Source organism: Pezoporus flaviventris, unplaced genomic scaffold (genome assembly GCF_033815535.1).
Source record: "Pezoporus flaviventris isolate CSIRO_AGI_PZ_B2104156 unplaced genomic scaffold, CSIRO_AGI_Pfla_v1 ptg000035l, whole genome shotgun sequence".
NCBI lineage: Eukaryota > Metazoa > Chordata > Aves > Psittaciformes > Psittacidae > Pezoporus > Pezoporus flaviventris.
This window is the reverse complement of record NW_026892583.1, coordinates 14,352,183-14,374,491: the sequence shown is the minus strand read 5'-3', so window position 1 is coordinate 14,374,491 and position 22,309 is coordinate 14,352,183. Positions and strand designations below refer to the sequence as shown.

At 40.4% G+C, this 22,309-nt stretch overlaps 1 protein-coding gene across 10 annotated transcripts in view; it reads left to right on the top strand.

Moving 5' to 3' along the window:
* DPF3 (double PHD fingers 3) overlaps positions 1-22,309 on the top strand; it is a 189,320-nt gene that overhangs the window by 106,901 nt on the left and 60,110 nt on the right. For 7 of the 10 annotated variants that reach the window (XR_009744965.1, XR_009744964.1, XM_061462664.1 and 4 more), the window contains exons 4-7: positions 10,827-10,954; positions 14,818-14,913; positions 15,939-15,977; positions 19,586-19,664. Coding sequence is in view for 7 of the 10 variants with exons in the window: in XM_061462664.1 (XP_061318648.1) it covers positions 10,827-10,954; positions 14,818-14,913; positions 15,939-15,977; positions 19,586-19,664 (342 nt within the window). In the remaining 3 variants the exon portion in view is untranslated. Of the gene's footprint in view, positions 1-10,826; positions 10,955-14,817; positions 14,914-15,938; positions 15,978-19,585; positions 19,665-19,981; positions 20,024-22,309 lie in introns of all 10 variants that reach the window. The other 3 variants (XR_009744966.1, XM_061462660.1, XM_061462665.1) reach the window with 2 other exon arrangements.

The following is a 22,309-nucleotide window of genomic DNA, read 5'->3' as shown; positions in this document are numbered from 1 at the left end:
CTGTCAGCAATTGCAAGCTCACTTGAGCCAAGCCTGCTTGATGCAGCAGTGGTGGGGCTGCACAGGCTTTGCACAAGGTGCTTGAACTCATCCAGCACCTGTGGTTCCCACTGTGAAAGTGGGTGGTCAGTATCTTCATTGCGGTTGATTTGCAGCCCATCAGAATAAAAACTATTTGGATACGTCTGTTTGTACACTTAGCATGGAATTAACTGATTCAAGCACTGAATTCAGATTGGCCAGCTTTTACCTGAAATACTCAGACTTTATGTACTTTGAGACAGGCTGGAAGGAAGAGAGGTATGTAAGTTTACTACGTGTTGGGCTCCCACAGCTGAGGTCTGCTATTTTTTATAATGAGCAGCAATGTGGCTGCTTATTCTGTTTTCCCCTAAAATTCTTGCTTCTGGACATTACAGCAGAACATGTTTGGCTTATTTTGTAGAAGGGTTATTTGAAGATAGCATTGTTCCCTTAGCACTGCCCCACTGTGGTGCTTGGCTGATGTGTTTAAAAAAATGTGTGACTGCATTTACTTCTTAATTTTCCTCAGTGATCTAAGCATCAAGTCTGAAAGAGCCAGGCTCCCCTGCAGGACTTTTGTAGGAGATTTCTCTCCCCCATGTTTTACTCTAGGCAAAGAACTGAACTTCAGGTCCTTTCCAACCCTAACTATTCTATGACCTCCTGGGCACTTTTGTGGATATTCAAGATCCAACTAAGCACTGAGATGGAGCAAGGTAACTCTGTAAAGGCAGATATTGGACATAGAGATGTCTGAGGAATCTTCACCTGCTTTCAGTCCAAATGTGCCATCTGAAGTGAATAGACTTATGCCAAGATAGGGAAAATTTACACCATCATCAGTTAAAAGAGCTGCTTTGCAGTTTGTGCTGAGTTTTTTTTTTTCTTCTTTTTACCATAAACCTAAAGCATAAACCCTCCAAGAAAACATTTGTTTTCTCTTCCCCCACACGTTGCATGAGCAGGCTTTACAAGTGGGCACAAGATGGGGATGTTCAGGGAATGTTCAGGGAATGCGAGGATGTTCAGGGGATTTTTTCATATTTTCCTTAGTGGGGATGTTCAGGGAATTCTTTCATATTTTCCTTAAAAAATAGGCCGCACACTTTTTGAGCCTCACATTTAGTTGTGCCTCTTCTGCGTGAATGGTCATATTTCCTGTTGCAACCCATTTTGCCTCCCTGCAAATTCTGAAGAAGACAAATCTTGTTCATGTTGTCATGAGACAGCCTACCCCAGATGGCACATCTGTGTCTCAGGATGCCCTCTGGCTGTCCTGTTGGCAGGCATTCCCGTGGCTTTGAAGGTCACCCTGTTTACACCTTGCCTTTCCCCCCCCTCCCTATTCAGTGTCTTGCTGAGCCTGCAGGCTGGGCTTCACCATCTGCATTTTCTCTGGTGCCATTAATCTTCCTGTTTACCATTCTGTTATTAATTCTGGAGTTCACCTTTTTTGTCTAAACACTTTATAGGCCTCTTGGAGTTTCTTGCCTTTTTGTGGCAGGAGATCTGAGCAACTCAGTAGATGATTTGCTTTGTTCTTTCCCATTTCTGAAAGGATACCTACTAGCATGTCGTGCCATTTTTCTCTTACAAATCTTCCTTCTTATAATAACATTTTTCAATTATATAGCTTCATCTGTCAGATGCATCTTGCCGTATGAGTAAACATTATCCTCATTCCTTGAAATTTGTGAATTGGCCACTGAAATCTGTTATCTGTGGAAATAGTCTTGTTTTTCAGTGTTGTTCATGGCTGTAAGAAAAATGTGTTTAAACCTGGCTTTGCGAGAGCCTGTAAGAACACCTTGCATTTTTGGTGCATTTTATTTGAGTGCGTAAATGCCTGTGAATATTAAACAAGCCCTACCAAACCCCAGAGGGTGGATGAAGACTATCTCCATTTGACAGATGATGAAAAAGCAGCGGGTACCGTTGTTGAGTTTGGCCCAAGATCACATAGGGAGGCAGCAGCGATGCCAAGAGCAGCATCTAGCCTGATTGTTCCCTATCCCATCCTAAAATCATTGTCACTTTGCTGTGGTCTTTCTGTTCTTCAGTGGTTTATGCAGGTTTGGTATTTACTGGGCCAAGGCTGTTGAACCAGCTCTTCTTGGTGTGGCTGACTTCTTCAGACAGGGCACCATACGAATGTGGCTATCCTGCTTCCCAAGCCTGCCTGGCTTGCAGAGCACTGTCTTCCTGCAAGTGGGAGCTTTGCAGACAGATGCAGGATCAGGACTGGGAGACCTGTAATCTGGCTAGTTGGTGCTAATAAGCTCTGGTGCATCCTTGCTGATGCCTTCAGAGCTGACAGGGTGTCTCTGCCTGCACCCCAGCACTTCAGGTTTTAGAAGGGCCTCATTAGTGGAGTTGCCGCATCACATGGATATGTGGAGCAAGCCAGAGCCAGAGCATGAGAAGGCGCAGAGCAGGCTCCCCAGGAATCACTGCAGGACTCAGATTGGCTTTGGCAGGTTTATCAGCTCTGGCTTAGTGCCGGCTCTGCTAGGCCCAGACTGAATTAATTGGGATGCTTGTGCACTGCAGTTGAGAGATAACTGCATTACAGAGATTTATCTGTTACTAAAGGTATCCCCTCCACTGTCCTCGATAAGAAAGACGAGAAGCTATTCAACATCTCACAGAATTTGCAGTAAGGTTACAGCATGGCTGGTTTTATGCATGGTTTATGTATGAGTTTACCTCCAGCATGACTGGTTTTATTCAGTGTTGTCACATATGGAAATAGTACAGTTGATTGCAGTGGAGGCCCCCACTCCCTGTTACCATTTGCAGAGTGCGCAGTGTGAGGGTGCCTGGTGTTTGCTGGTAGCTGTGTGGCTACTGGACAACGATCACATTCTGGTTGTTCTGGTGGATCAAAAGGCCGGCCCATCTATCTCTGTGAGTGTATCTATGTGGCCACTTGCAGATAGGTAGGCCAAGTTATTCTATTACTCCAAACAGGCCAGAAGCCCTGTTAGGGTAGGGCAAAGCCCAAAGGAATAGAGTTTGTACTCAGGAATTTTCTCTAAATCATAGCAGTTACCTAGCCTCTGTCCCTTGATATTGCCTATGGTGTTGCCTGATGCTGCGAAAGTCCTGGTACAGTGTGAGTCCATCTAGAACTCTAATGCAAGAGTGACCAGAACACAAATGAGTGCTAGAATAATGTTATTGATGGCGATATTTCTTTATGATTTGAGCCCTGAGGGCAGTTACCCAATCCAGCATTTAGCCTGATATTGTAATTTGGCAGTCTTTGAGAAGCAGGTACGGTATATTATATGTGACAATGATTTATATCTACGCTGAGAAATAAATCTGTAAAGAACTTCCAAGAGACAACTGACAGGATGGTATTTTTTTTACTGAGAGATTTTATAGAGGCATTCTAGTCTGCCAAAGAAATACAGCTGCTTATAAAGTCCACGTTTTGATGGTGGGTCAAACTAAACAATGTTTAACCTTATGTTTGAGGGCCTCTGCTCTTTTCTGCAGCCTTACTTCTCCCTCCTGTTGTGTTGTAGCCTCTGGGACATATTTTATCTAGGGGATGATAGCAACTTTCCATTGGATCCTGGTCTTAAAACTGAAACTTGTGTTCTGATTTTTCTGCAGCTGACGTCCAGGCTGAAGAGTGAAAGAGTACAATCCCTCCATGTCATAGCTTCCTCTGTCTTCTTCCATCTCTTCACCTTCTCCTCCTGATCCCCCCTCAGCCTCACCATGAGAGTAGCAGCTTTGCAGGAAGAGGTGTTATTGAGGAATGGGGATGTTCCAGTCTCCCAGTGCTCCCTAGAGCAAACCTCAGTGGCACCTAAAACTTGGAACAAGTGTCTACTGAGATTCATTTTTGAGCTTTACAGGGCACCAAGGCTCCATCCTGCAGAGGAGTTTTCACTTAATGGCAGATCGTCCTGTCAACTATTCTTTCCACATAAAATGGTTTGTTTCTGAGGAAGCAAATGCTCTTTTGTTTACTCTCTTGTCTTGCTTCTAAAACCAGTTTATCATTCTCTTTGACTGGATTCTTGTTCTCATCATGGCCCTGTTATCTTGAGAATACAATACTATAGATGAGGTTTGAGGGTGGAATTGGCAGTGGAAAGCAGTTACTGGTGTAGCCTTACAATCTCCAGGATAGCCATGGCTTTATTGTGTCTGGCTTGGATTAAAAATAAAGTGAGTTGGATGTTTACTAGTCTCTAGGGGCATTTGTTTGGCTTTATGGACTCATTGTGAGAGTCTGTGTTATCAACAGTCTAATCTCAGGGGAGGCCCAGGGCTGGGCTGGCCAGAGGTCCTATGGACCAGGGTTGGAGAGGATTGTTAAGTGTAGAACTGGCACTGGCAAATTTGCTACAGATGGGTGCTGAATTGAAGTAGTGTTGGGAGAGCAGGCTGGGTTAACAGGGACTGGGGAACATCAGGATTAAAACATAACACTAATAACATGAGCATTTGCTCCTGGGATAGCAGGAGATGGTGCAATGAAAGTAAGGTTTTGGAGATCCAGATCTGCAGGAGCAGTGAAGATCCATGCTGCCCTGTGCTGGCAGAGGCATGCTTATGAAAACAAGCTTACAGAGCCCTGCCTTTAGTATACCTGGTTCTGGTCACTGCTGTGAATGCATCAATTCTGAGTATGCTAACAAATCACTGTATTGGTCATGAATGTAACAGGCAAGTGAGCAAACAAGCTAAGGAGAGTCTAGTTGCACACACACAGCATAGCTACAAAATCCAGCTATTCACGTAAGGCATTGTCTTGTCTTTCTTTCTTAAGGGATTCCATTCCCCCTGCCCCCACCCTTTGCACTCTAATGCTGTATTTGTGCCTTGGAGATGTGGAGATGAGCGTATGATGGATGGATGGATGCTGCTTGTCTGGGTTTTTCACCACCATTTCCCCTGGGGCACTCTGTCTGCTGGCAGAGAGCACCATCCCAAAAGATGGTATCTTTTGCAAACTCGACAGCTAACAGACAGCTTCTCTCTCTGCATATTTCCCAAAAGAAGAGCAGGCTTAATCTGGTTTTTATATGGCATATTTCATTATAATCTTTTTGACTTCCCATGTTCCCAATGCACTATCATAAATAAAACGCTGGGGGTGGGAACAGCAGAGATGCTGAGGCTTCACACTCTTGTGACACTGATAGATTCTCATTTTAAACTGTCATGGGATTTAATTGCTTGCTGAGCCACTGCACTGCACTTTCAGACACATCCTGCCACATCCTCTTAATGAGCTTAGTGGCTGCATTCACTCAGCAGTGGTTCTGTTTGCTGTGAATTAGGTGGCTTTTTTAGACCACCTATACAATTTTAAAGAGGTAGTGGTTATTTAGTTAATATCCTTGGATTTATCAATCTTAAACAGCAGTTCATGGACTCGTAATATGTAGTTTCCTCTGACACTTTTTATGTTCCAAAAAGCCAGAACCAAGAAACAAAAATGCAAGAATCTATGTGCAAAGTCAGTGTTTGTCTAAAAGGGGTTTTGGAAGCCGGATTGCTTTGGTTTGCATAGTAGCTGTCTCTGGCATGATAGATCATGCTGGAACTCACCCAATAAGTATCTCTGGTCCCAATTAGAACTGGAAATGGAGCTGCTTACGAGTGCACAGAGATGATGGCTTGGGTGGCAGCTGCTACTGTGGAGATGGAAATGATCCATTGTAAAACAAATACATTGCACTGTATAGAAAAAGAGATGGTTGTTTTTAATTTATGTTTCAAAGAGACACTGAAAAGTTGCTTAGCCCCCAATGCGTTGTAAACCAAATGTAAGATATTTAAGGACAGGAATTTGCAGCTATTTTGGTGAATCAAAACTTGAAAAAGCCCACCATTTTGTAGGATTTGAAAATGTGCTTCTTTTGGAGTCAGCAGTTCAATAGAAACCAGATACAGGAATGATACTGGCATGGGTGCTCGTTCAGATTCTACCACTGCGCTCTAAGGACCTTGATAAATAGAGAGGTTGCTGCTCTGAGCTGGTAAGCAGAAATAACCATGTTAATTTAATCACTATGAAAGGGACTCTGCCAAGTTAAGAAACATAAATCTTAATTATATGCAGAACATGTTTGAATTATAATATACGCACAATGTTTAGCTGTGACACCAGTAATACTGTGATTTATAAAAACTGGAAGAGTTCTTAAATTACATTGTATTTTTCATTGATGATTTTTGTTGATTTGATGCTTCCATTCTGCATACTTTTGACTATTTCCTGTATCTACTACACCAACCAGGTGCTACTACATTTGCAATACTAATCAAAAGGAATGTCATCTACAAACCTTCTTAAAATTTTTATACAAAGAGTAGGCTTTGAGTTATAGTGCTTTTACTAGTTGTTATTACTTGTAATAAAGATTATATTCTCTGAAATTACAATGTCTGAAGAACAGTTTGTGATACAAACTAGGAGTTCAATAGAAAGAATTTAAAACAATTAGTGGGTAGGAAAGGTTACTACCTGTATTTAAAAAGGATTTGGATGTGACTCAAGGATTTAAAGACCCATAAATTCTATATGAACATTTGAGAAAAGTGATTGAAGCAGTAATTAGGTGTAAGCAGTAAAGCACCTGGGAAATTATGATATAAGAGGTTCTGACTACTACCAAGGAAAAGCATATTACTACTTTCTTAAAATTCTTCATATGATCTGTAAAGGACTAATCAATAACAGGGTTAACAACTAACTTTGACTTTCTGAACACCTTTGGTACGTTATAGACATCCAAAGAGAAACAAGCCATTGGATAAAAACTGTTAGAATAGAATATGAAACAAAGAACAGAATGAAACTAAGAACTTTCATTGCAGAAAACAGCTAACAGCCAGTGCTTGAAGGTTTGACGTTTGGTCCTGTGCTGTGTAATATAGTAATGACCAAGCCAGAGAGATGGAGTATCTTGTAAACTATAAAGGTTTGCACACAGTACAAAACAATGTAGAGCCATCATGGCCAGAGCAGTCTGCAGGCCTCCTTAGAAGATCTGAATGTGCTTGGTGAATGGGTGGTGGAATGGATGTTTTAACTGATCTGTGTGCTTGAATGTATGACTTATGGGAAGTTCTTCTCCCTATTACAAGGTTTCTAATTCTGCTTGGTATGCAGCTTGGACACTGCCTGAGGACTAATATAACAAATATTATAGTGCATTTATTTAAATACGAGTTGAGGTTTCATCTGAAAATACTGTGTGCAGTATTGGTCCATGTTGGGAAGATTATTGAGGAATAAGAGGAAGTTCAGAGAACTGTAACAGGACCAAGCCATATGGAAAACTTGCCACAGCAGAGTAATAGAAATGATTGTGGATGTTTATCCTCAAAAGGAGGGGAATAAAAAGAAATGACAAAAAAGTTTGGTCAGGAACTTCTATTTTACAGAACTCACAGCAAGAACAAGGGGGCAGGCAATAAAAAAGGTGAAACACCCCTCCTTTCAAACCATAGTTTAACTAACTGTTGAATGTACTTAGGTAGGAAAATATTGAGTATACCAAAATTCAGAAAGGGCTGGGCTATTCTGTGTATTTCCAGAAAAGCTAGGTTTAGGATAACAGGAGCTGCTGTATTAGTCCTTCAGGGTTGACTTGTTAGAGAACAGAATGAAACACAGCATTGGGGTATATGATTTTCTTTGCATTTCTCTCCTGACAGACACTCATACCTTCTTTCGCAGCATCCAATGTGACTGCATAATGTAGCACAACAAATATTAAAGCAAACAGAGGCAAGTGTGGGGTCATAGTTTCTCAAGCCTATAATGGTCCCTCTCTGGCCTTGTTTGAAGCTTCTGACACTGGCTGGTACTTTCATAAGCAGGACAGTGGGTGGAATGGACCCCACATTGCTTCCAAACAGCAGTTCCCAAAGCCTGGGGGAAGCACGTTCTTCCACGTGAAAACTACATTTCAGGTGTTGAGTTGGCTTCTCAGTTTTCTTCAGGGTACAGGCATAAGAGAAAAATACACTTTTCCAGCTTTTGTGAGAAATCCTGGAGAGTTAAAAAGGAAGGAGGAAATTAGGGATTTAGTAAAATGAATTTAATGACCCCCTAGTAGTGTTTACCTATTTCTCTAGGTTAAATGAACTATCTTTTAGATTTTTTGAAGATTTTTATCTCTGAGGATTCAAAAAGTGGTTTGGAAACATAATTTCTTTCTTCATTACTGTGTTCTTTACAGACTAGCCATCTTCCAGGAAGGATTGAATTCATTACAAAGATTGAATTCATTATGAAGAGGTCGTCTTTGGGCCTCTGAAGATTTTTATATTGTAAACTTTACATTCCAGATAAGATAAAGTCTGTCATTTCCCACTTTCAGAGCTCCTTAAGCATGAAAATGGACACCTAGAAGCTACTAGAGAAGAAAATGGGTTGAATAGGACTCAGCTTGTTGTGCAGCTGGGAGGCAGCTGTCCTGAGTTTCTTTTCACCAGATTTCCTGCTCACTAGGTTAAGTTTTTGGTGACTCAATCTGCCCATCAGTGAGATGGGAACAGAAGTATTACCTCACACCGCCTTGCCAGTGGGATGTTAAATTTAATAATTAAAAAATGCTGTAAGAGCACTGGATGAAAAGCCTCCTGGAGTGTTGCTGGTGGGAATTAGTAGCTCCACACAAAACAAACATGACTATTAAAGACAGCTGCTGGTTTTGACCTTAAAGCCTACCTTTTCCTCTGACTTAATGTTCAGTATGTCTGGAACAAACAGGGGGTAGTTTTACTTTCATATATGTTCTACTTATCCCTCACTCCTTCCTTACTAATTCCCTTTCCTAATGCATTCATTTGCTGAGTGTATTGGCATCCAGAGACAGACATAGCTCATCACAGTGCAGACATGCTTGTTTCCGATGCCCTTGAGCTTGTTTGAAGCTTCTCTTCCTGAATGTAGGATGACCCCTTGGGTTTTGCAGTCCCACAAGGTTCTAAATACAGAGCAAATGCCCTTTTGCACCTAAGCACAGGACTTTGAAACCAAGCCAAGCCCACAGCCAGAGATGATTACAGAGGTTCCTCAGTAACTTTAGATTCAAGTGTTGGGATTTGCACGTAAATAAATTCTAAAATCCCCTCTTTCTATTGAAATGTCTGGATTTAACATCCAGAGGGAGAAGTTCATACAGGGAAATTCAATCTGTATGACTGTTGATTTTTCTGTCATTTTTATAGCTCAAGTAAGGAAGAAGTTGGGGAAGGTGGCATAATGGGGTGGGTAGGCAGAGCTTAATGCTGAAAACAGAAGCCTGATTGAATAGACCTCCTTGTGATGAGAAAGGGGTTCAATTCACAGTTGACCCCATCCCATTGTGTGGGCTGTCCTGGGAGTTTCCTTTGAAAATCCCAGTGGTCTTGGTTTTCTGCATGTACTCAGCCTTTCCCTCCATGAACAGAATAGCTTTTTCTGGAATTCTTGCTGGATTTTCTATGGTTGTTGGCTGGGCAATGCTCTCTCACTTCAGAAGCAAGCAAGTTATGGAAGCGCTGATTAGGGACCCTGAATCATTTGCTGGTTTAGAGTTTTTCATATATACAATAAACATATTCCTGGGACACAGTTGACCTCCGGAAACAGATTATACTTTACTGTCCCAGGTGGAAGTGTTCATTCATTATTTGGATTGCAGGAGTGATTTGGGACTTCATAAACACATGAATTTCTGCTCTGCAGAGTTTACAGCTCATGGTGGGTGATAGAAAAGCAGGGAGCTTCAGGAACACAACACGGTCCTAAAAGATGAGAAGTGAACTGAGCTCTGAAATAAGGACACCAGGTGCTGATTTGTGAGCATTAGTCCTGTACATTACTACTTTATATTGGCCTAGATGAAGGAATTAATTTCAGAAGGGAGGGAGTACTTGAACCTCTGCATGAGTGAAGTAGAGGCAAGGATCTATGAGGAAAAACAGAATTCTTCCCTAGGTGTATTTTAGCATCTTGCTAAAATTAACATCCTGTATTTGCCTGTCTGCTGCACCACCTCATAATCTAGTAGCAGCATTTGGAATGGGAATAGGGCTTTTTTCCTTCACTTGTATGGCAAGTTGTATCAAGCTTCCTCATAAACATGCACTGTTTTTGGAGTTCCATGCCAGCTTTTGGCTCTTACTGCAGTGACTGGGGGTTGTCCTGTTTTATGGGCTATATTCTGCACTCATAGCTGTGCTGACTGGTTTCTTTATTGGTATAGACCCATTTAAATGAAACTGAAGATTTTATCTAGTCAATATTACATAAAAATTCAAGACACATCCCTTTGTTTTTTTCAGTTTAAGTTCTCAGCACTGGCCCCACACTTTAGCTTTCTGTTTTTTCACATGTGGAATATGCTCTGGTGTAGGAGAATGCTGCTTGAAGCTGTGCTGTATAAACTATGCCAGATGCTAAATTACATTAAGCTACTTTTCTGCTTCAGGAGATCAGATTTTCATATTTGTTATTTCAGTATCTTAGAAAGTGCTGGTTTTATTCTTTATTTGAAGCATAGGGAGTTTACATATGAGAAGGAATTTTATTTCCTCTTCATACAATACAGCCAGCCTTTTTTTCCTGTAAGCAATCACAGTGATTTAAAAGATATCAGGTTTTCAGTAAGATAGAAATGAATCCTATATGGAGATCCTTAGTGGTTAGAAGAAGATCTTGAAGAACTGCAAGAAAGAAACAAGCTTGAAGATCTGTCATTCTTCTGCTTGTCATCTCTGTCCTGCTTGTTGGTTGTCTGGAGAGACACATACAGTTGGTGTGTTTTGTTTTTCAGAAGTTGATCTGCCTCTGAAAAAGGATGGGTTCACCTCAGAAAGTACTACTCTGGAAGCCTTGCTGCGTGGAGAGGGAATAGAGAAAAAAACAGACACTAAAGAGGAAGACACTATACAAGAAATCCAGGTAAAGGAGATCCCCATGCCCTGACAGCAGGGCTGGATGTCACAATTTGTCTCTAAGCCTAGCAGACTTTTGTCCTGTGGCAGAACCATCTGTTGATAGTTGTGTCATTTGACTGTCAAAATGTTATCAAACCTTTGTGCTACACTGTGATGCTCAAAATGAACTCGGGATCTCACACACTTCTCCTGTCACAAGAATCTCGGTCGCTTGGCTGTGTTCTGCACAGCTCCTGTGTTAGAATTTGTTTTGCAGCACTATGAGATGATTATATATAAAACTGGCAAGCAGAGATGGGTCCCAACCATAAACTGAATTTTTAGTGCCGCATATTTAAAGTGAATTTGGACATGGATTTGAATTTGGACTTACAGATGCTGACTATAGACAAAAATGTGTCATTGCCTTGCCTGTCTTTTTTTATACTGAGAAACCTTTACAAAGTATACAAAAGAAGTATATAAGCAAAATAATTAAAAACATTCTAATCTTAATTATCTCAATTATTATTAGTGATGCAGGTATGAGCAATATTACTTCACATGTATTATGGTTTGAAAGTTTTCAGGATTCTATTTAATCCTGAAATACATTTAATTTAAAAATTAAAAGTAGAAACACATTTGTGGGTCTGCTGTGGAAGGAATTCAGCTAGTATGAAGGGTTCTTATAGAAAAACATGTCACTTTATAAAGGCATCTTAAATTGTTAAGAAAGGGGGCCTCTCTCACAGCAGCACATCTTTGGTGATGTTAAAACACCATTGTGCTGTTAGTGTGTTAGTGATTTTTAGTGAGAGCCGTAGGCAGTATGTCGAACTTGGTAACTTTGGCTTGGCATGTTGCATCTATACGTACAGTTAATAAAAATCTGAGTGGTCAGCCTCATGCCAAATGAAACAGAAGAGTGTGGGCACCAAATCTGTATTACTTGGAGTTCAGTTCTATTTGCCTGTTTGCTAGAAATTTCACACGTTAGGGCAGAAAAATGAGGTCTGCTATTCCCAGTTACACAGATAAAGGAGCCCCATCTAAGATGAAGCATCCCATGTTCATGAAGTGGGGAAAGCTTGTCATGAGGCCCTATCTGTTCTTCCTTCTTTAGTAGTGTATCCGAGTCTATTAAGCTGAGAACCCTAAAACTTTGTTTATACCTGCTTCCAAAGCACAAGAAGTCGTGGTGCTGCATCCTTAGTAGATCAACAAGTGCTTTTGGGTGTTGTGCAATCTGAGCTCCCAAATTATCCTCATCAGCTGTTCAAGGAGAGAGACTTCAGAGATGATGGAAATGGCACAAGTCTGGGCATTGCAGAGCAGGGAGGGAGTGCAAAAATATACAGAAATTTTTCAGCTAAACTGCTGTAGCTGTGACCTGTCACCTGGATGCTAGTTTCACTGGAAAAGGCATGTCTTGCCGTTGTTTCTTATGCAAACACAGCTTATCTGGATTCAGTCTATACAGCAATGATTGCTGAAGCCTTTAGTAGTAGCCAGCTTTCAGTGTGTACTTCAGCACCTGGCAGCTAGGCTGTACCAATCAAAATCTTGATCAGTGCCTTTTATCCCTATGACAAATAAGAGAATGCAAATCTCTCTTTTGTTCCTTTTCGTGCTCCTCTATGCTGTAACTTGAAAGGGCCCAGCCTCAGTGCAGGGCAGAGTGAGCAGGTGGGATGGTCATAATTGTAATTCTCACCTCAGTCCCAGCCACTTTAACACCCTCTCTAACTCAGAGTATCTGCCAGGAAGAGAAGACTTGGTGCTTAGCTGCACTGAAATACATTAGGCTGGGAAACTGTCTTTGAAAGACAGAATATAAAAGAAAAGTTACTTTGCTAGAAAGGGTAAGAGTTCCCCCTGCTAAATAGATGCAGACATTGGGATCTGCTGTACAGCTGGTATTTAACAGGGTTGAGGATTTTGCCCTACAATAAATTGGTATTGAATGTGTGTCGGAGAAGGCTTAGAATAGCCTTTTGATCATGCATCAGAAAGGCTATGCCCCTTCTATCAAGGACTAAAGTCATTACCCTGGCAGTGTCACTAAATTCACACTTGCTTGCTTATTATCTTTTTCCTAAATTGGTGCTGCAATTTTAAAGGAAGTTGTTTGTAACATTTCTCTTAACTTCCCTTACGTAGTAGTATTGCCATAAACTAGCTCCTTTCCCACATATGATATGGTTGCAACCTTATCTGTTTTTTTGAGATATATTCAAATATGAAGCAATGTGAAAATATAAACTCATATCAGTAAGTTTGCTTATTTTCTTACATACCACTAGTATGTAACGTTTTCCAAGTGTTTCAGTTTCCTAAGATCAAGTCAATTAATATGCAACTGCACGAATTTTGAGGAAACATTTTACGTATGCGGAGCTGGAACTTGCTTAACTTTTACACCCTCTAGTATTTAGTACTCTAGTATTATGTGAAATTACATTTCATGATGGTCTCACCTCGTTAATAGCCTCCTGAGATTAAAATATAGAAGGAGAAAGAACCACATGAAGACTTGATCCTCTACCACATTCTAAAAGTTCTTAGTACTTTTTAAAATGGACAGTGTCCAATATTACTCTTAAATATTTAGCTGATAAAATAAAAATAAACTTGTGTAGTTGGTCTTCCAAATCCAGGTTGTTTTAAAAGTGAAATTTTTGATGTATCCTTTCCCACAAATTCAGAATTTGGTGTTTGAGGTATGAAGGAAGGAGAGAAACAACTGTCATTTGCTCCTGTTCTCCCTCTGCTGGCTCTCAATTAGCTGTTAAATAGAAATTACAGGGAAGAAAAAAACACAGAAAGACTGAAAAAACTTCCCATCAGTTTAATGTCACTGATTTGAATCTGTATCATGGTTGCATATTGTAATTTAAATGTATGGTGGCATGGCAAACATAAATTAGTTATTCCAGATTAGTCCCTTGTGAAATGGCACCACCCCATGAATGGCAGGAGAGACTGGAGCCCATTTCTGTATTTCTAGCAGACATGCCAAGGGTCGAGGGGACTTCAGTGGGAATTCTTTCCACATCATTGTAGTGATGATTTATCATCTTGCCTTTGTCTGTGCAATGTCTGACTTGTGCATGTTTCCAGGGTGGCCGGCCTGTGTTTGATTCTATAGAGGTTACCTTCCAAAAGATCAGTATTAAAGGATTTAAATTTGCTGGCCTGGGAATCTCACAGTTACGTGAGATGATAAATTATTGCTCCCATTAACTGATTGAAGGAACTATTGCTATTTTTCCTATTAACCTCAGTGATATCTGTACTTCCTCAGCATTCTCATGCAGCAAGATCCCTTCCAGTTTACAGAGTTGTATGCGTGGTGTAAACTCCAAAAGATGTTACGTTCTAGATGCATTAAACATGCTGGAATATATGGAGGAATTTTCTCTATTTTTGCTAAACAAAGGAAACGTGAGGAGAACCACTGATTTCTGTCACCTTCAACTGCATTGTCAATATTAGAGGAAAACAAAATAATTAAAGGTGCAAGAAACCAAAACAAAAAACATCATGCAAGCAATACCCCAAACATGGCCTGCAGTTATGCATACTAACACTTGTGTTGACTTGGGATATCGGTGCTCAGTGATGCCACTTTTATTTCTTAGGAACTTTTTTTATAGTTGACTGATATCAGTGGTAGTTTTTAAATAAGAACTCCTTGGAGAACTGAGGGTGGAAGGGAAAGCAAGTTTTGCTTTAGTGGAATGAAGTAGGGATCCTGGGCTCTGATTTGGCATTAAACCATTAATCAACTGTAATTTAATAACCTGTAGTCTCTGTGGTAAAGAGCAGAAGTTGGTTGATTGTGTCATCTTCTTCTAACCATTCTTTTCTATTGTTCAACCACAGAGGGTTTTAGAAAATGATGAAAATGCAGATGAAGTGAATGAGGAAGAGGATTTGGAAGAAGATATTCCAAAACGAAAGAACAGGCCTAGAGGACGGGTAGGTGGAGAATTTACTGGAAGGAAAGGAAGGAAGCAAACATCTGCTTTCTCATGTATATGTCACGTATATTGTATATGCAAAGTGTATATCCATGGATACATGATCGTGATAACACTATAGGTAATTTTCAGTCATATGGTCAAAGGTTTGAAATACTTTTTTCAGTTTATTTTTGTGACTATTTGCAGAGTAAAAAGTTGGGATAAATTTATTATAGTGTTGTGTTTACAATTGTAATGTAAGGTCTAATACTTACAATGACATCCTGCTATTACAATGCTTTTACTTTAAAACAACATTTACTAATTACAGAAAAGCAACAAATTCAGTCATGACACACCAAAAAATATTCAATATTAATAAAAGTAACTTGAACTGTGTTAATACATTTTGCAGCTTTCCCCAAGGTAGCACTCTGTGGCTGACAGTGGCCCTCTTGAGACCCTGGCAAATCTTCCATTTGCTTAAAATGGGCAGTATTTTATCCTTAGGGGAGTCTGTGTCCCTTCTCTTACCTAAGATATCTTTTCACAATTTCAGCAGGGCACCAGTTAAGTAATGAGGCCAACATTTTAAAACTTGGAATCAACATTTCCAGTTGTGGCCCTGCAAGCTAGGCATCTCAATAAGTGTGAGCACAACTCTCAGAAGTTTCAAGCATTTTCATCTCTCTTTGGCTCCAGTGGATGCTGCTGGGGCACAGGAGCTCTAGAAGTACTTTTTGATGTGTTTGTAGGAGTCAAGCAAGAAGGGCCACATTTTAGGCCAAATGAGCAGGATATAATAGCTTTTGAATAAGAGGGAGACATGAAACTACACTGAATACTTGCAATGTACTTATGCATCAGACCGTCTCTTTTAGTTTCTTCTGTTATTGTGTTTCAGTTTTCTGCTCCTCATTGTTTTGGAGCTTAAGTCTTTTAATATAAGATCAAAGCACTTTAATAATTGGATAAGTATTATTTCACCTTCCTTATTCTCAAAATCACCTGAACCAGTTTCTTTCTTTCTTTCTTTCTTAGCCAAAGACCCCCACCTGGAAAAAAATTTTCCAGAAAAATGTAAGTTTCAGAAAATTTGTATGAACCAGTAACCAAAACCAGGAGTTAGAATCGACACATGCACATAGGCTTGACTGTAGCAACCAACTAATATTCCAGGCTAATAACTCTTTTCTAGTAAGTTGCTGTCACATAAATTACACATGCTGGTCAGGGTGAGTGAAATGGAGTGAAGAGCTAAAAAAGATACACTGCTCAGGAGAAGGGGATTTCCTATATTCATATATCCTAGGCCTACATAAAGTTCTGAAGTTACTGTTAATGTGTAAAGTTTTACTCCCCTGATAAGGAAACTGTTTCAGAATAACTCTTATTACATTTTCTCTGCTGCTGCAGGGAAAGGAGTTGCAGTACACGTCCCACTCATTTTTAAAGCATAGATTTACGTCGTATTTTCTGCCCTAGAACTGGCCCCCTATAAAGTACAGGAGCAGCAGGATCTCTTGATTTTTTCTGGCAACTAACCCCTGCTCTGCTAGTGCCCTGGCTTCATTCAGTGCAAAAAAAGAGAAGTCTGAAGACTGCCAAATACTTTGAGCAATTTTTGGTTTTATTTGATGGCATCAATAACCAAAGCAAAATGTGGTATAAATTAGGATTTCAAAATTAGGGCCAGATTTTCTTGCTGTTGAAAACTGGTAAGCCTGAATTGTGTCTGGTCCTGAGTGTTTTGTTACTGTTCAAGCAGCCCTTTTCTAATGTGAGCCTGACCCAGTGTAGGGAATTGAGGCTAAGGATTTGAAATTAGAGGATACGAAACCTGGGCAGCACTTTTGTTCTGGGAAGGAATTGGTTAGGGTATTTTTAGAGGACAGAAGAGAGGAAGGACATGCATAGGAAACTAGATCCACCAGAGTGTGGCCTTTGGGGATTCAGAGAAGGAGTGAGAAGGGCTGACAGCATTGATGCAGGATTAAAGTGACAGAATTACTGCTCTGGACTTTCCAAATCGCACATGACCCTTCCTTTCCCTACAGCATGATTTTATTTTTAATCCTGGACTCTCCATCTGTCCCTCTGGCTACTCTCTGCGGCTGCTTCAGTGCTGCTTGAAGGCTGCTATGCCTTGGCTTCCAGGCCTCACACATCAAGTCTTATAGACTCTGCTGCATCCTTCAGGAGAATGAATGCAGTCGTGGATGACTGAATTCAACAGACCTGAGTGCCAACAGTAAGCATGAGGCACTGAGTTTAGTGCCTCTGGGGCAGCTGCTCAGTTTACTAACCCCTCAAGGCTAGCCCTGAAATTGTGGGAGCATTAGGAAGGACACTGAAGGTCAAAGAGATGGATTTTCTGAAGGAGTTGTGGAATATCTTTGGTGGACAAGGAGAATTTGATAGGAGCTGGGAAGGACAGTTTGCTAGGAGATAAGAGAGGAATGAAGCTGCACCTGTACAGATTGTCTGCTCGTCAGCTGGATATCCCATGGGACAATTTCAAAGGAACTAGAGACATTTAGGAGCTCAAGTTCCACTGAAAGTTATTGACTTGAAAAATCTCTCCACGTGTGTTCAGTGTATGAAAAAGCATACCTGACATCTGGTCACGACATGAACCCTTACCTTTGCGTTTCTGTAGAAAACAGTTTGAAGGGAAACAGCTGGCTGTAAGACTAGCGAAACTCTGAGCAACAGACCTGAAATTACCATTCTCTTCTGGAAGGTGCCTATATAAAAATAGTACTTTCTTACTCAACAGATCTATTCTCAGTGTGTAAAAAGTCAGACCTACTGACTAGTGAAAGGAAAAGAGTTTACAGGTTTTTTTCACAACCATGAAAAGCCAATGCAGCTGGGAGGATAGAGAAATTATATCATAATCCAGGTACCAGCAGAAATATTCATGTAGGGCCAATCACTTGTCTCTTTGAGGACTCTCTGATGAGCTGAGGGTTGTATGGGAGCTGCCATGGACTAAAATTCAGATTGCAGCACATTTTGCAGTAGTGAGGGAAGAAAGGAACTAGCCTGGGATTGATTTCATAGCCCAGAGGGAGTTTACAGAGCTGGCAGTCAGAATGAAAATATTGCAGACTAGTAAAATGCTTTTATGTGATATGGTCAGTAAAGTAGCTTCCACCAAACAATTGTTGCTGGAGCCTTTCCCAGGGTGAAACTGCTTTTCAGTCCACCCTTACAAGTCTCACTTCACATGTGCTGATCTGCACAGAAGTCTTTGCAGAAGGCAGAGCTATACTTGTCATACTAATAGTATTTACCCCATCCAGACAGCTGCAAATCCATGTCTTTCCTTCAGGACTCTGTTAAGAGTTAGACCTGAGCAATCCCAGAGAAATGATGTGTGAAGTTTTTGCAAATCCCTGTTTTGACAGATTTTGGCAGGCCAATGTAAATTGTTCCTTGTTCCTTCTCTTTAGATGTCCCATGGAATGCAGCTTGAATAGTGCTAGTTCAGTCCTAACTCCATAGAAGAGGGGCAGAGCTTCTATGACCCCTTTGTGTCTGGGGTACTAATATTTTCAGAATTTTTACATCTTCTCCAGCTTTACTTGACAAAGCTCTGTCCATTTCTTATTTTTACATATAAAAGCTTGAAGGATTTGAGTCAGGCAGCCTTGTCTAGTGTGAGAAACATGATTGGTTTAATAAGAGGAGCAGCAGAAACAATTTTGTTGCTTTTACACAGGAAAAGAGTAGTTGGCAGAACTAATAAAGGGCTGTCTAGCCATCTACCTGCAGATCACTTCCTCTAATAAAGATCAAGTCTAAAATTATTGTCATCTACACACTGCACATTAGTGAACAGGAAAGTATTGAAGGCCTTGGCTCAGTTCCCATTTACACCTCACAGCCTCTACTTCTGGAAGGATATGAGCTGTCCCCTTGTTGGCATCTCAGCTGAGAAGTGTCAAGACCAAATAGCTTTGATGCTGGAATTCCACTCTTACCACTGGAGCTCAGGACAGGGCAGTCTGTGCTGGGGAGAAACAAGAGCTTTTCCATTTCCAGGGCAGCCAACTTGGTATGTTGTAGGAACACAGAACAGTGAGACTTTCTGGGTAATTCCCATTCTCTGTTATTGCAGGTAGCTATGTTTCCTAATCTTCTCCACTAACTGACCAAAGTTCCATTTTAGAATTAGCCATGGTATCTTTGTCACAGAAGGCCATTTCAAAACATTGCTTTTCAGCTAGAAAACAGAACAAAACAACCCACCCCCCATTTGAAAATATTAAAGGAAATAATTTTACCTCTCTTCTATTTGGGGCCTATTTTCTGGCTGATTGAATAGCTGCATTTGTCCTCTAACACCTGTTCATCTATTCATTCATATTCAGTTAAGCAAGGTATTTGAACATCTTCAGAGATGAATGTGTGATGATACTCGACTGAATATGTGCTGGCAGTAACCTATTGCTATGGATGAACAATCTGGGGTACCTGTGAAGGGGATCTCCACTGCATTACAAGGTCCACTAACATAGTGCATATCTTAGGAGGTGAAGGGTCAAGCCCACCCTTGACAGCCCTATATGGCAGCTGAGGAATTGTTTAGTTTATATTGCACATTTTTCATAGGAGGGTGAGGGGCACAAGGATACCCAAGGGGCGATGGAATAATGTTAACATTCATCTTGTCCTTGCAGGCTCGGGGATCTGGAGGAGGCAGGAGACGGAATGATGCTGCCTCCCAGGATGATCATGACAAACCCTATGTTTGTGACAGTAAGTAGCACCAAGACAGCTGATTCTGCTTCCAGCTTGGTCCTACCAGCTTGGTGTACTCAGGGCTTCGTCTTTTCTCTTCCAGCAAAATATTCTGCTGCACTCTGACTTGCATGTTTGCCACCTGCTGCTGCTTCATGCTCTTAGTGTTTTTGCATGAAGGAAATAAAATTAAGTCCTCGGCAAGACTCCAGTTCCCTTTGCCCTGTAATAAATCATCCCTTATATTTTCTTTCTCTTCTCTTTTTCTGGCTTCTCTGCCTTTTGTCTTCCTTCCCCCATGTAAGATTCACCCTCTATTTCTTTCTCTGTTTCAGATAGTTACAAACAAAAGCATAACTCAAAAATCTCGGACAAAGGTACTTCACCCTTGTTGTATCTCTTCATATATTTGGTGATTCTCTTTCCTTCAAATCTCACTGGACTGAATTTTGAAGGTCTAATTCTCATCCATCACTCAGAAAGTACTCTTGTGGCATCATCAGAAGTTGAGCCCTCCTAAGAAACAAACACAACCAGAATGCTTTGTTTTGAAACATATTCCCTTTGAATATGGCCATGCTGTTTGACATGTTGCAGTGGGACTGCAGGTGAAGTAAGGCATTGCCCTACTGAGAAATTATACCAGAGCCCAAAGCTCAAACTGAAGAAGGATACCAGAGTCCTACTATATTTGATACACAATATATTTTTTTAAATAGTCTAGTCCTTGGTGCTCTCCTTCTTCTTTTGATATTCTTTTTTGCTTCACTGTGTCATTTCTGTGAAGGGCAGTTATTTTACCCACATGCTTTTGAGGTCTTCCATCTTAAGGCTTACTGTAGTGTACATGCAATGGTAATTTGTGCTACTGGCTGCTTTTTATCCTATAAACCAAAAACCTAAGAATAGTTAACAGGAGAATAGTGGGAGGTCTTCACTTCTGTGATCCAAAAATGTTTGGTGGTTTTAAGGATGATTAGAAACCCCCTTTCTCCAATATCTACCTATCTTGCAATGTTACTGACTTAAAAGACCAACTGTTCAGATGTTGATCTATGGGATATTTTTAAAAACATAAGAATATATGTTTTATATTTTTATATATAATACATATAAGAACTACATTCCATGTGATCAAATACTCTTTTATGGTGAGACCAGGTGACTCTGCACAGTACAGTGAGGGACATGTTGGGTATTTTGCTTCAGCAAGGTGAATATTCTAAGGGCAATGAGCAGAAATGGAAAGACTTGCACATGAATGGGACTGTCTGAACACATGATCAAGGGGGAAGAGCTCTTTACTATATGAAGAGTCAGGAGATTTCTACTGTGGTTAAATAGCTGTCCTTGTGTGTTAGAAGAACTGAAATGTGACTTCTAAAACTTCTCTGGGAGCCCAGTATGTATCTTGCTGAAATCCACATCTGTCTTCTATTGGTATATGCATAACTGTCTTTAACTCTTTTCTGGAACATCCTTCTAAATCCAAGGACACTTGTCAGTGCTAGTCATTTTGAACATAATGTCACTAATTGTCTGATCTTGTTTTCCTTTTGTATTTTTCAGAGAAATCAAAACATGCATAGTAGTGGTTTGCACACAGTAGATAAAACATACAAGATATCAGAGTAGGCAGCAGAAATCTGGACTCAAGTCAAGGCTTTAGCACATTGTTGTACTGATGGAATTTTGCCTTGGCTTACATTTTGGAGCATAAATTTCCTCTTTGGTTTTGGAAATATAAACTTTCCTATTTCAGTTGGCTGATACCTTTCATTTTTAGGAAACTTATAGTTAGAGGTGAGTCATAAGGAATCTTGGAATCCGAACTTTAGACAGTGATGACTCCTTTTCCATTGTAAATAGCTGAGAAAGGGGTTATGTGGCAGCAAAACTCTTTTACCTGACTGTGGAGTGGAAGGAAAGAACTGTCCCAGTTGTCATTCCATTGTCCTGAAGTAATATCCTACCCTTGTTAACTTTCTGTAGAAATATTACATGCAATTCATTGTGAATAATTGGCTTAAGTTGAGGCCTCTTTCATGCTTGGGTGGATTTATTGAATCAGTTTTTTTTTTTTTAAATTATTTACTAAATATTTTTATAAATAAACCTCAATCTAGTTGTTGTAGGTTTGAAATTGGTTTGCAGTACTCCATGTGCATATGTTTTGGGCAGATAGATTTGTTTTACATGGAAACACGCAAGTCAAAAACAGTGAAGCTGTTTCCTGTTTGGGAAAACATGATTCCCACAATCACATTATTGGTATAAATAATAATGGTAAACACTTTACCTTTTCTGTGTATTATTGCTTTTTGTGCAAGTGTTCTGATATTTGAGTTTGGAAAGTGACCACAAAGAAGAAAGTATAAGCCTATCTAAACTAAATTAATTCTCTTATTTAGAATCATAGAATAGTTAGGGTTGGAAAGGACCTTAAGATCATAAAGTTTCAACCCCCATGCCATGGGCAGGGACACCTCCCACTAAACCACGTCACCCAAGGCTCTGTCCAGCCTGGCCTTGAACACTGCCAGGGATGGAGCATTCACAACTACCTTCGGCAACCCATTCCAGTGCCTCACCACCCTCACAGTAAAGAGCTTCTTCCTTATATCCAATCTAAACTTCCCCTGTTTAAGTTTGAACCCATTACC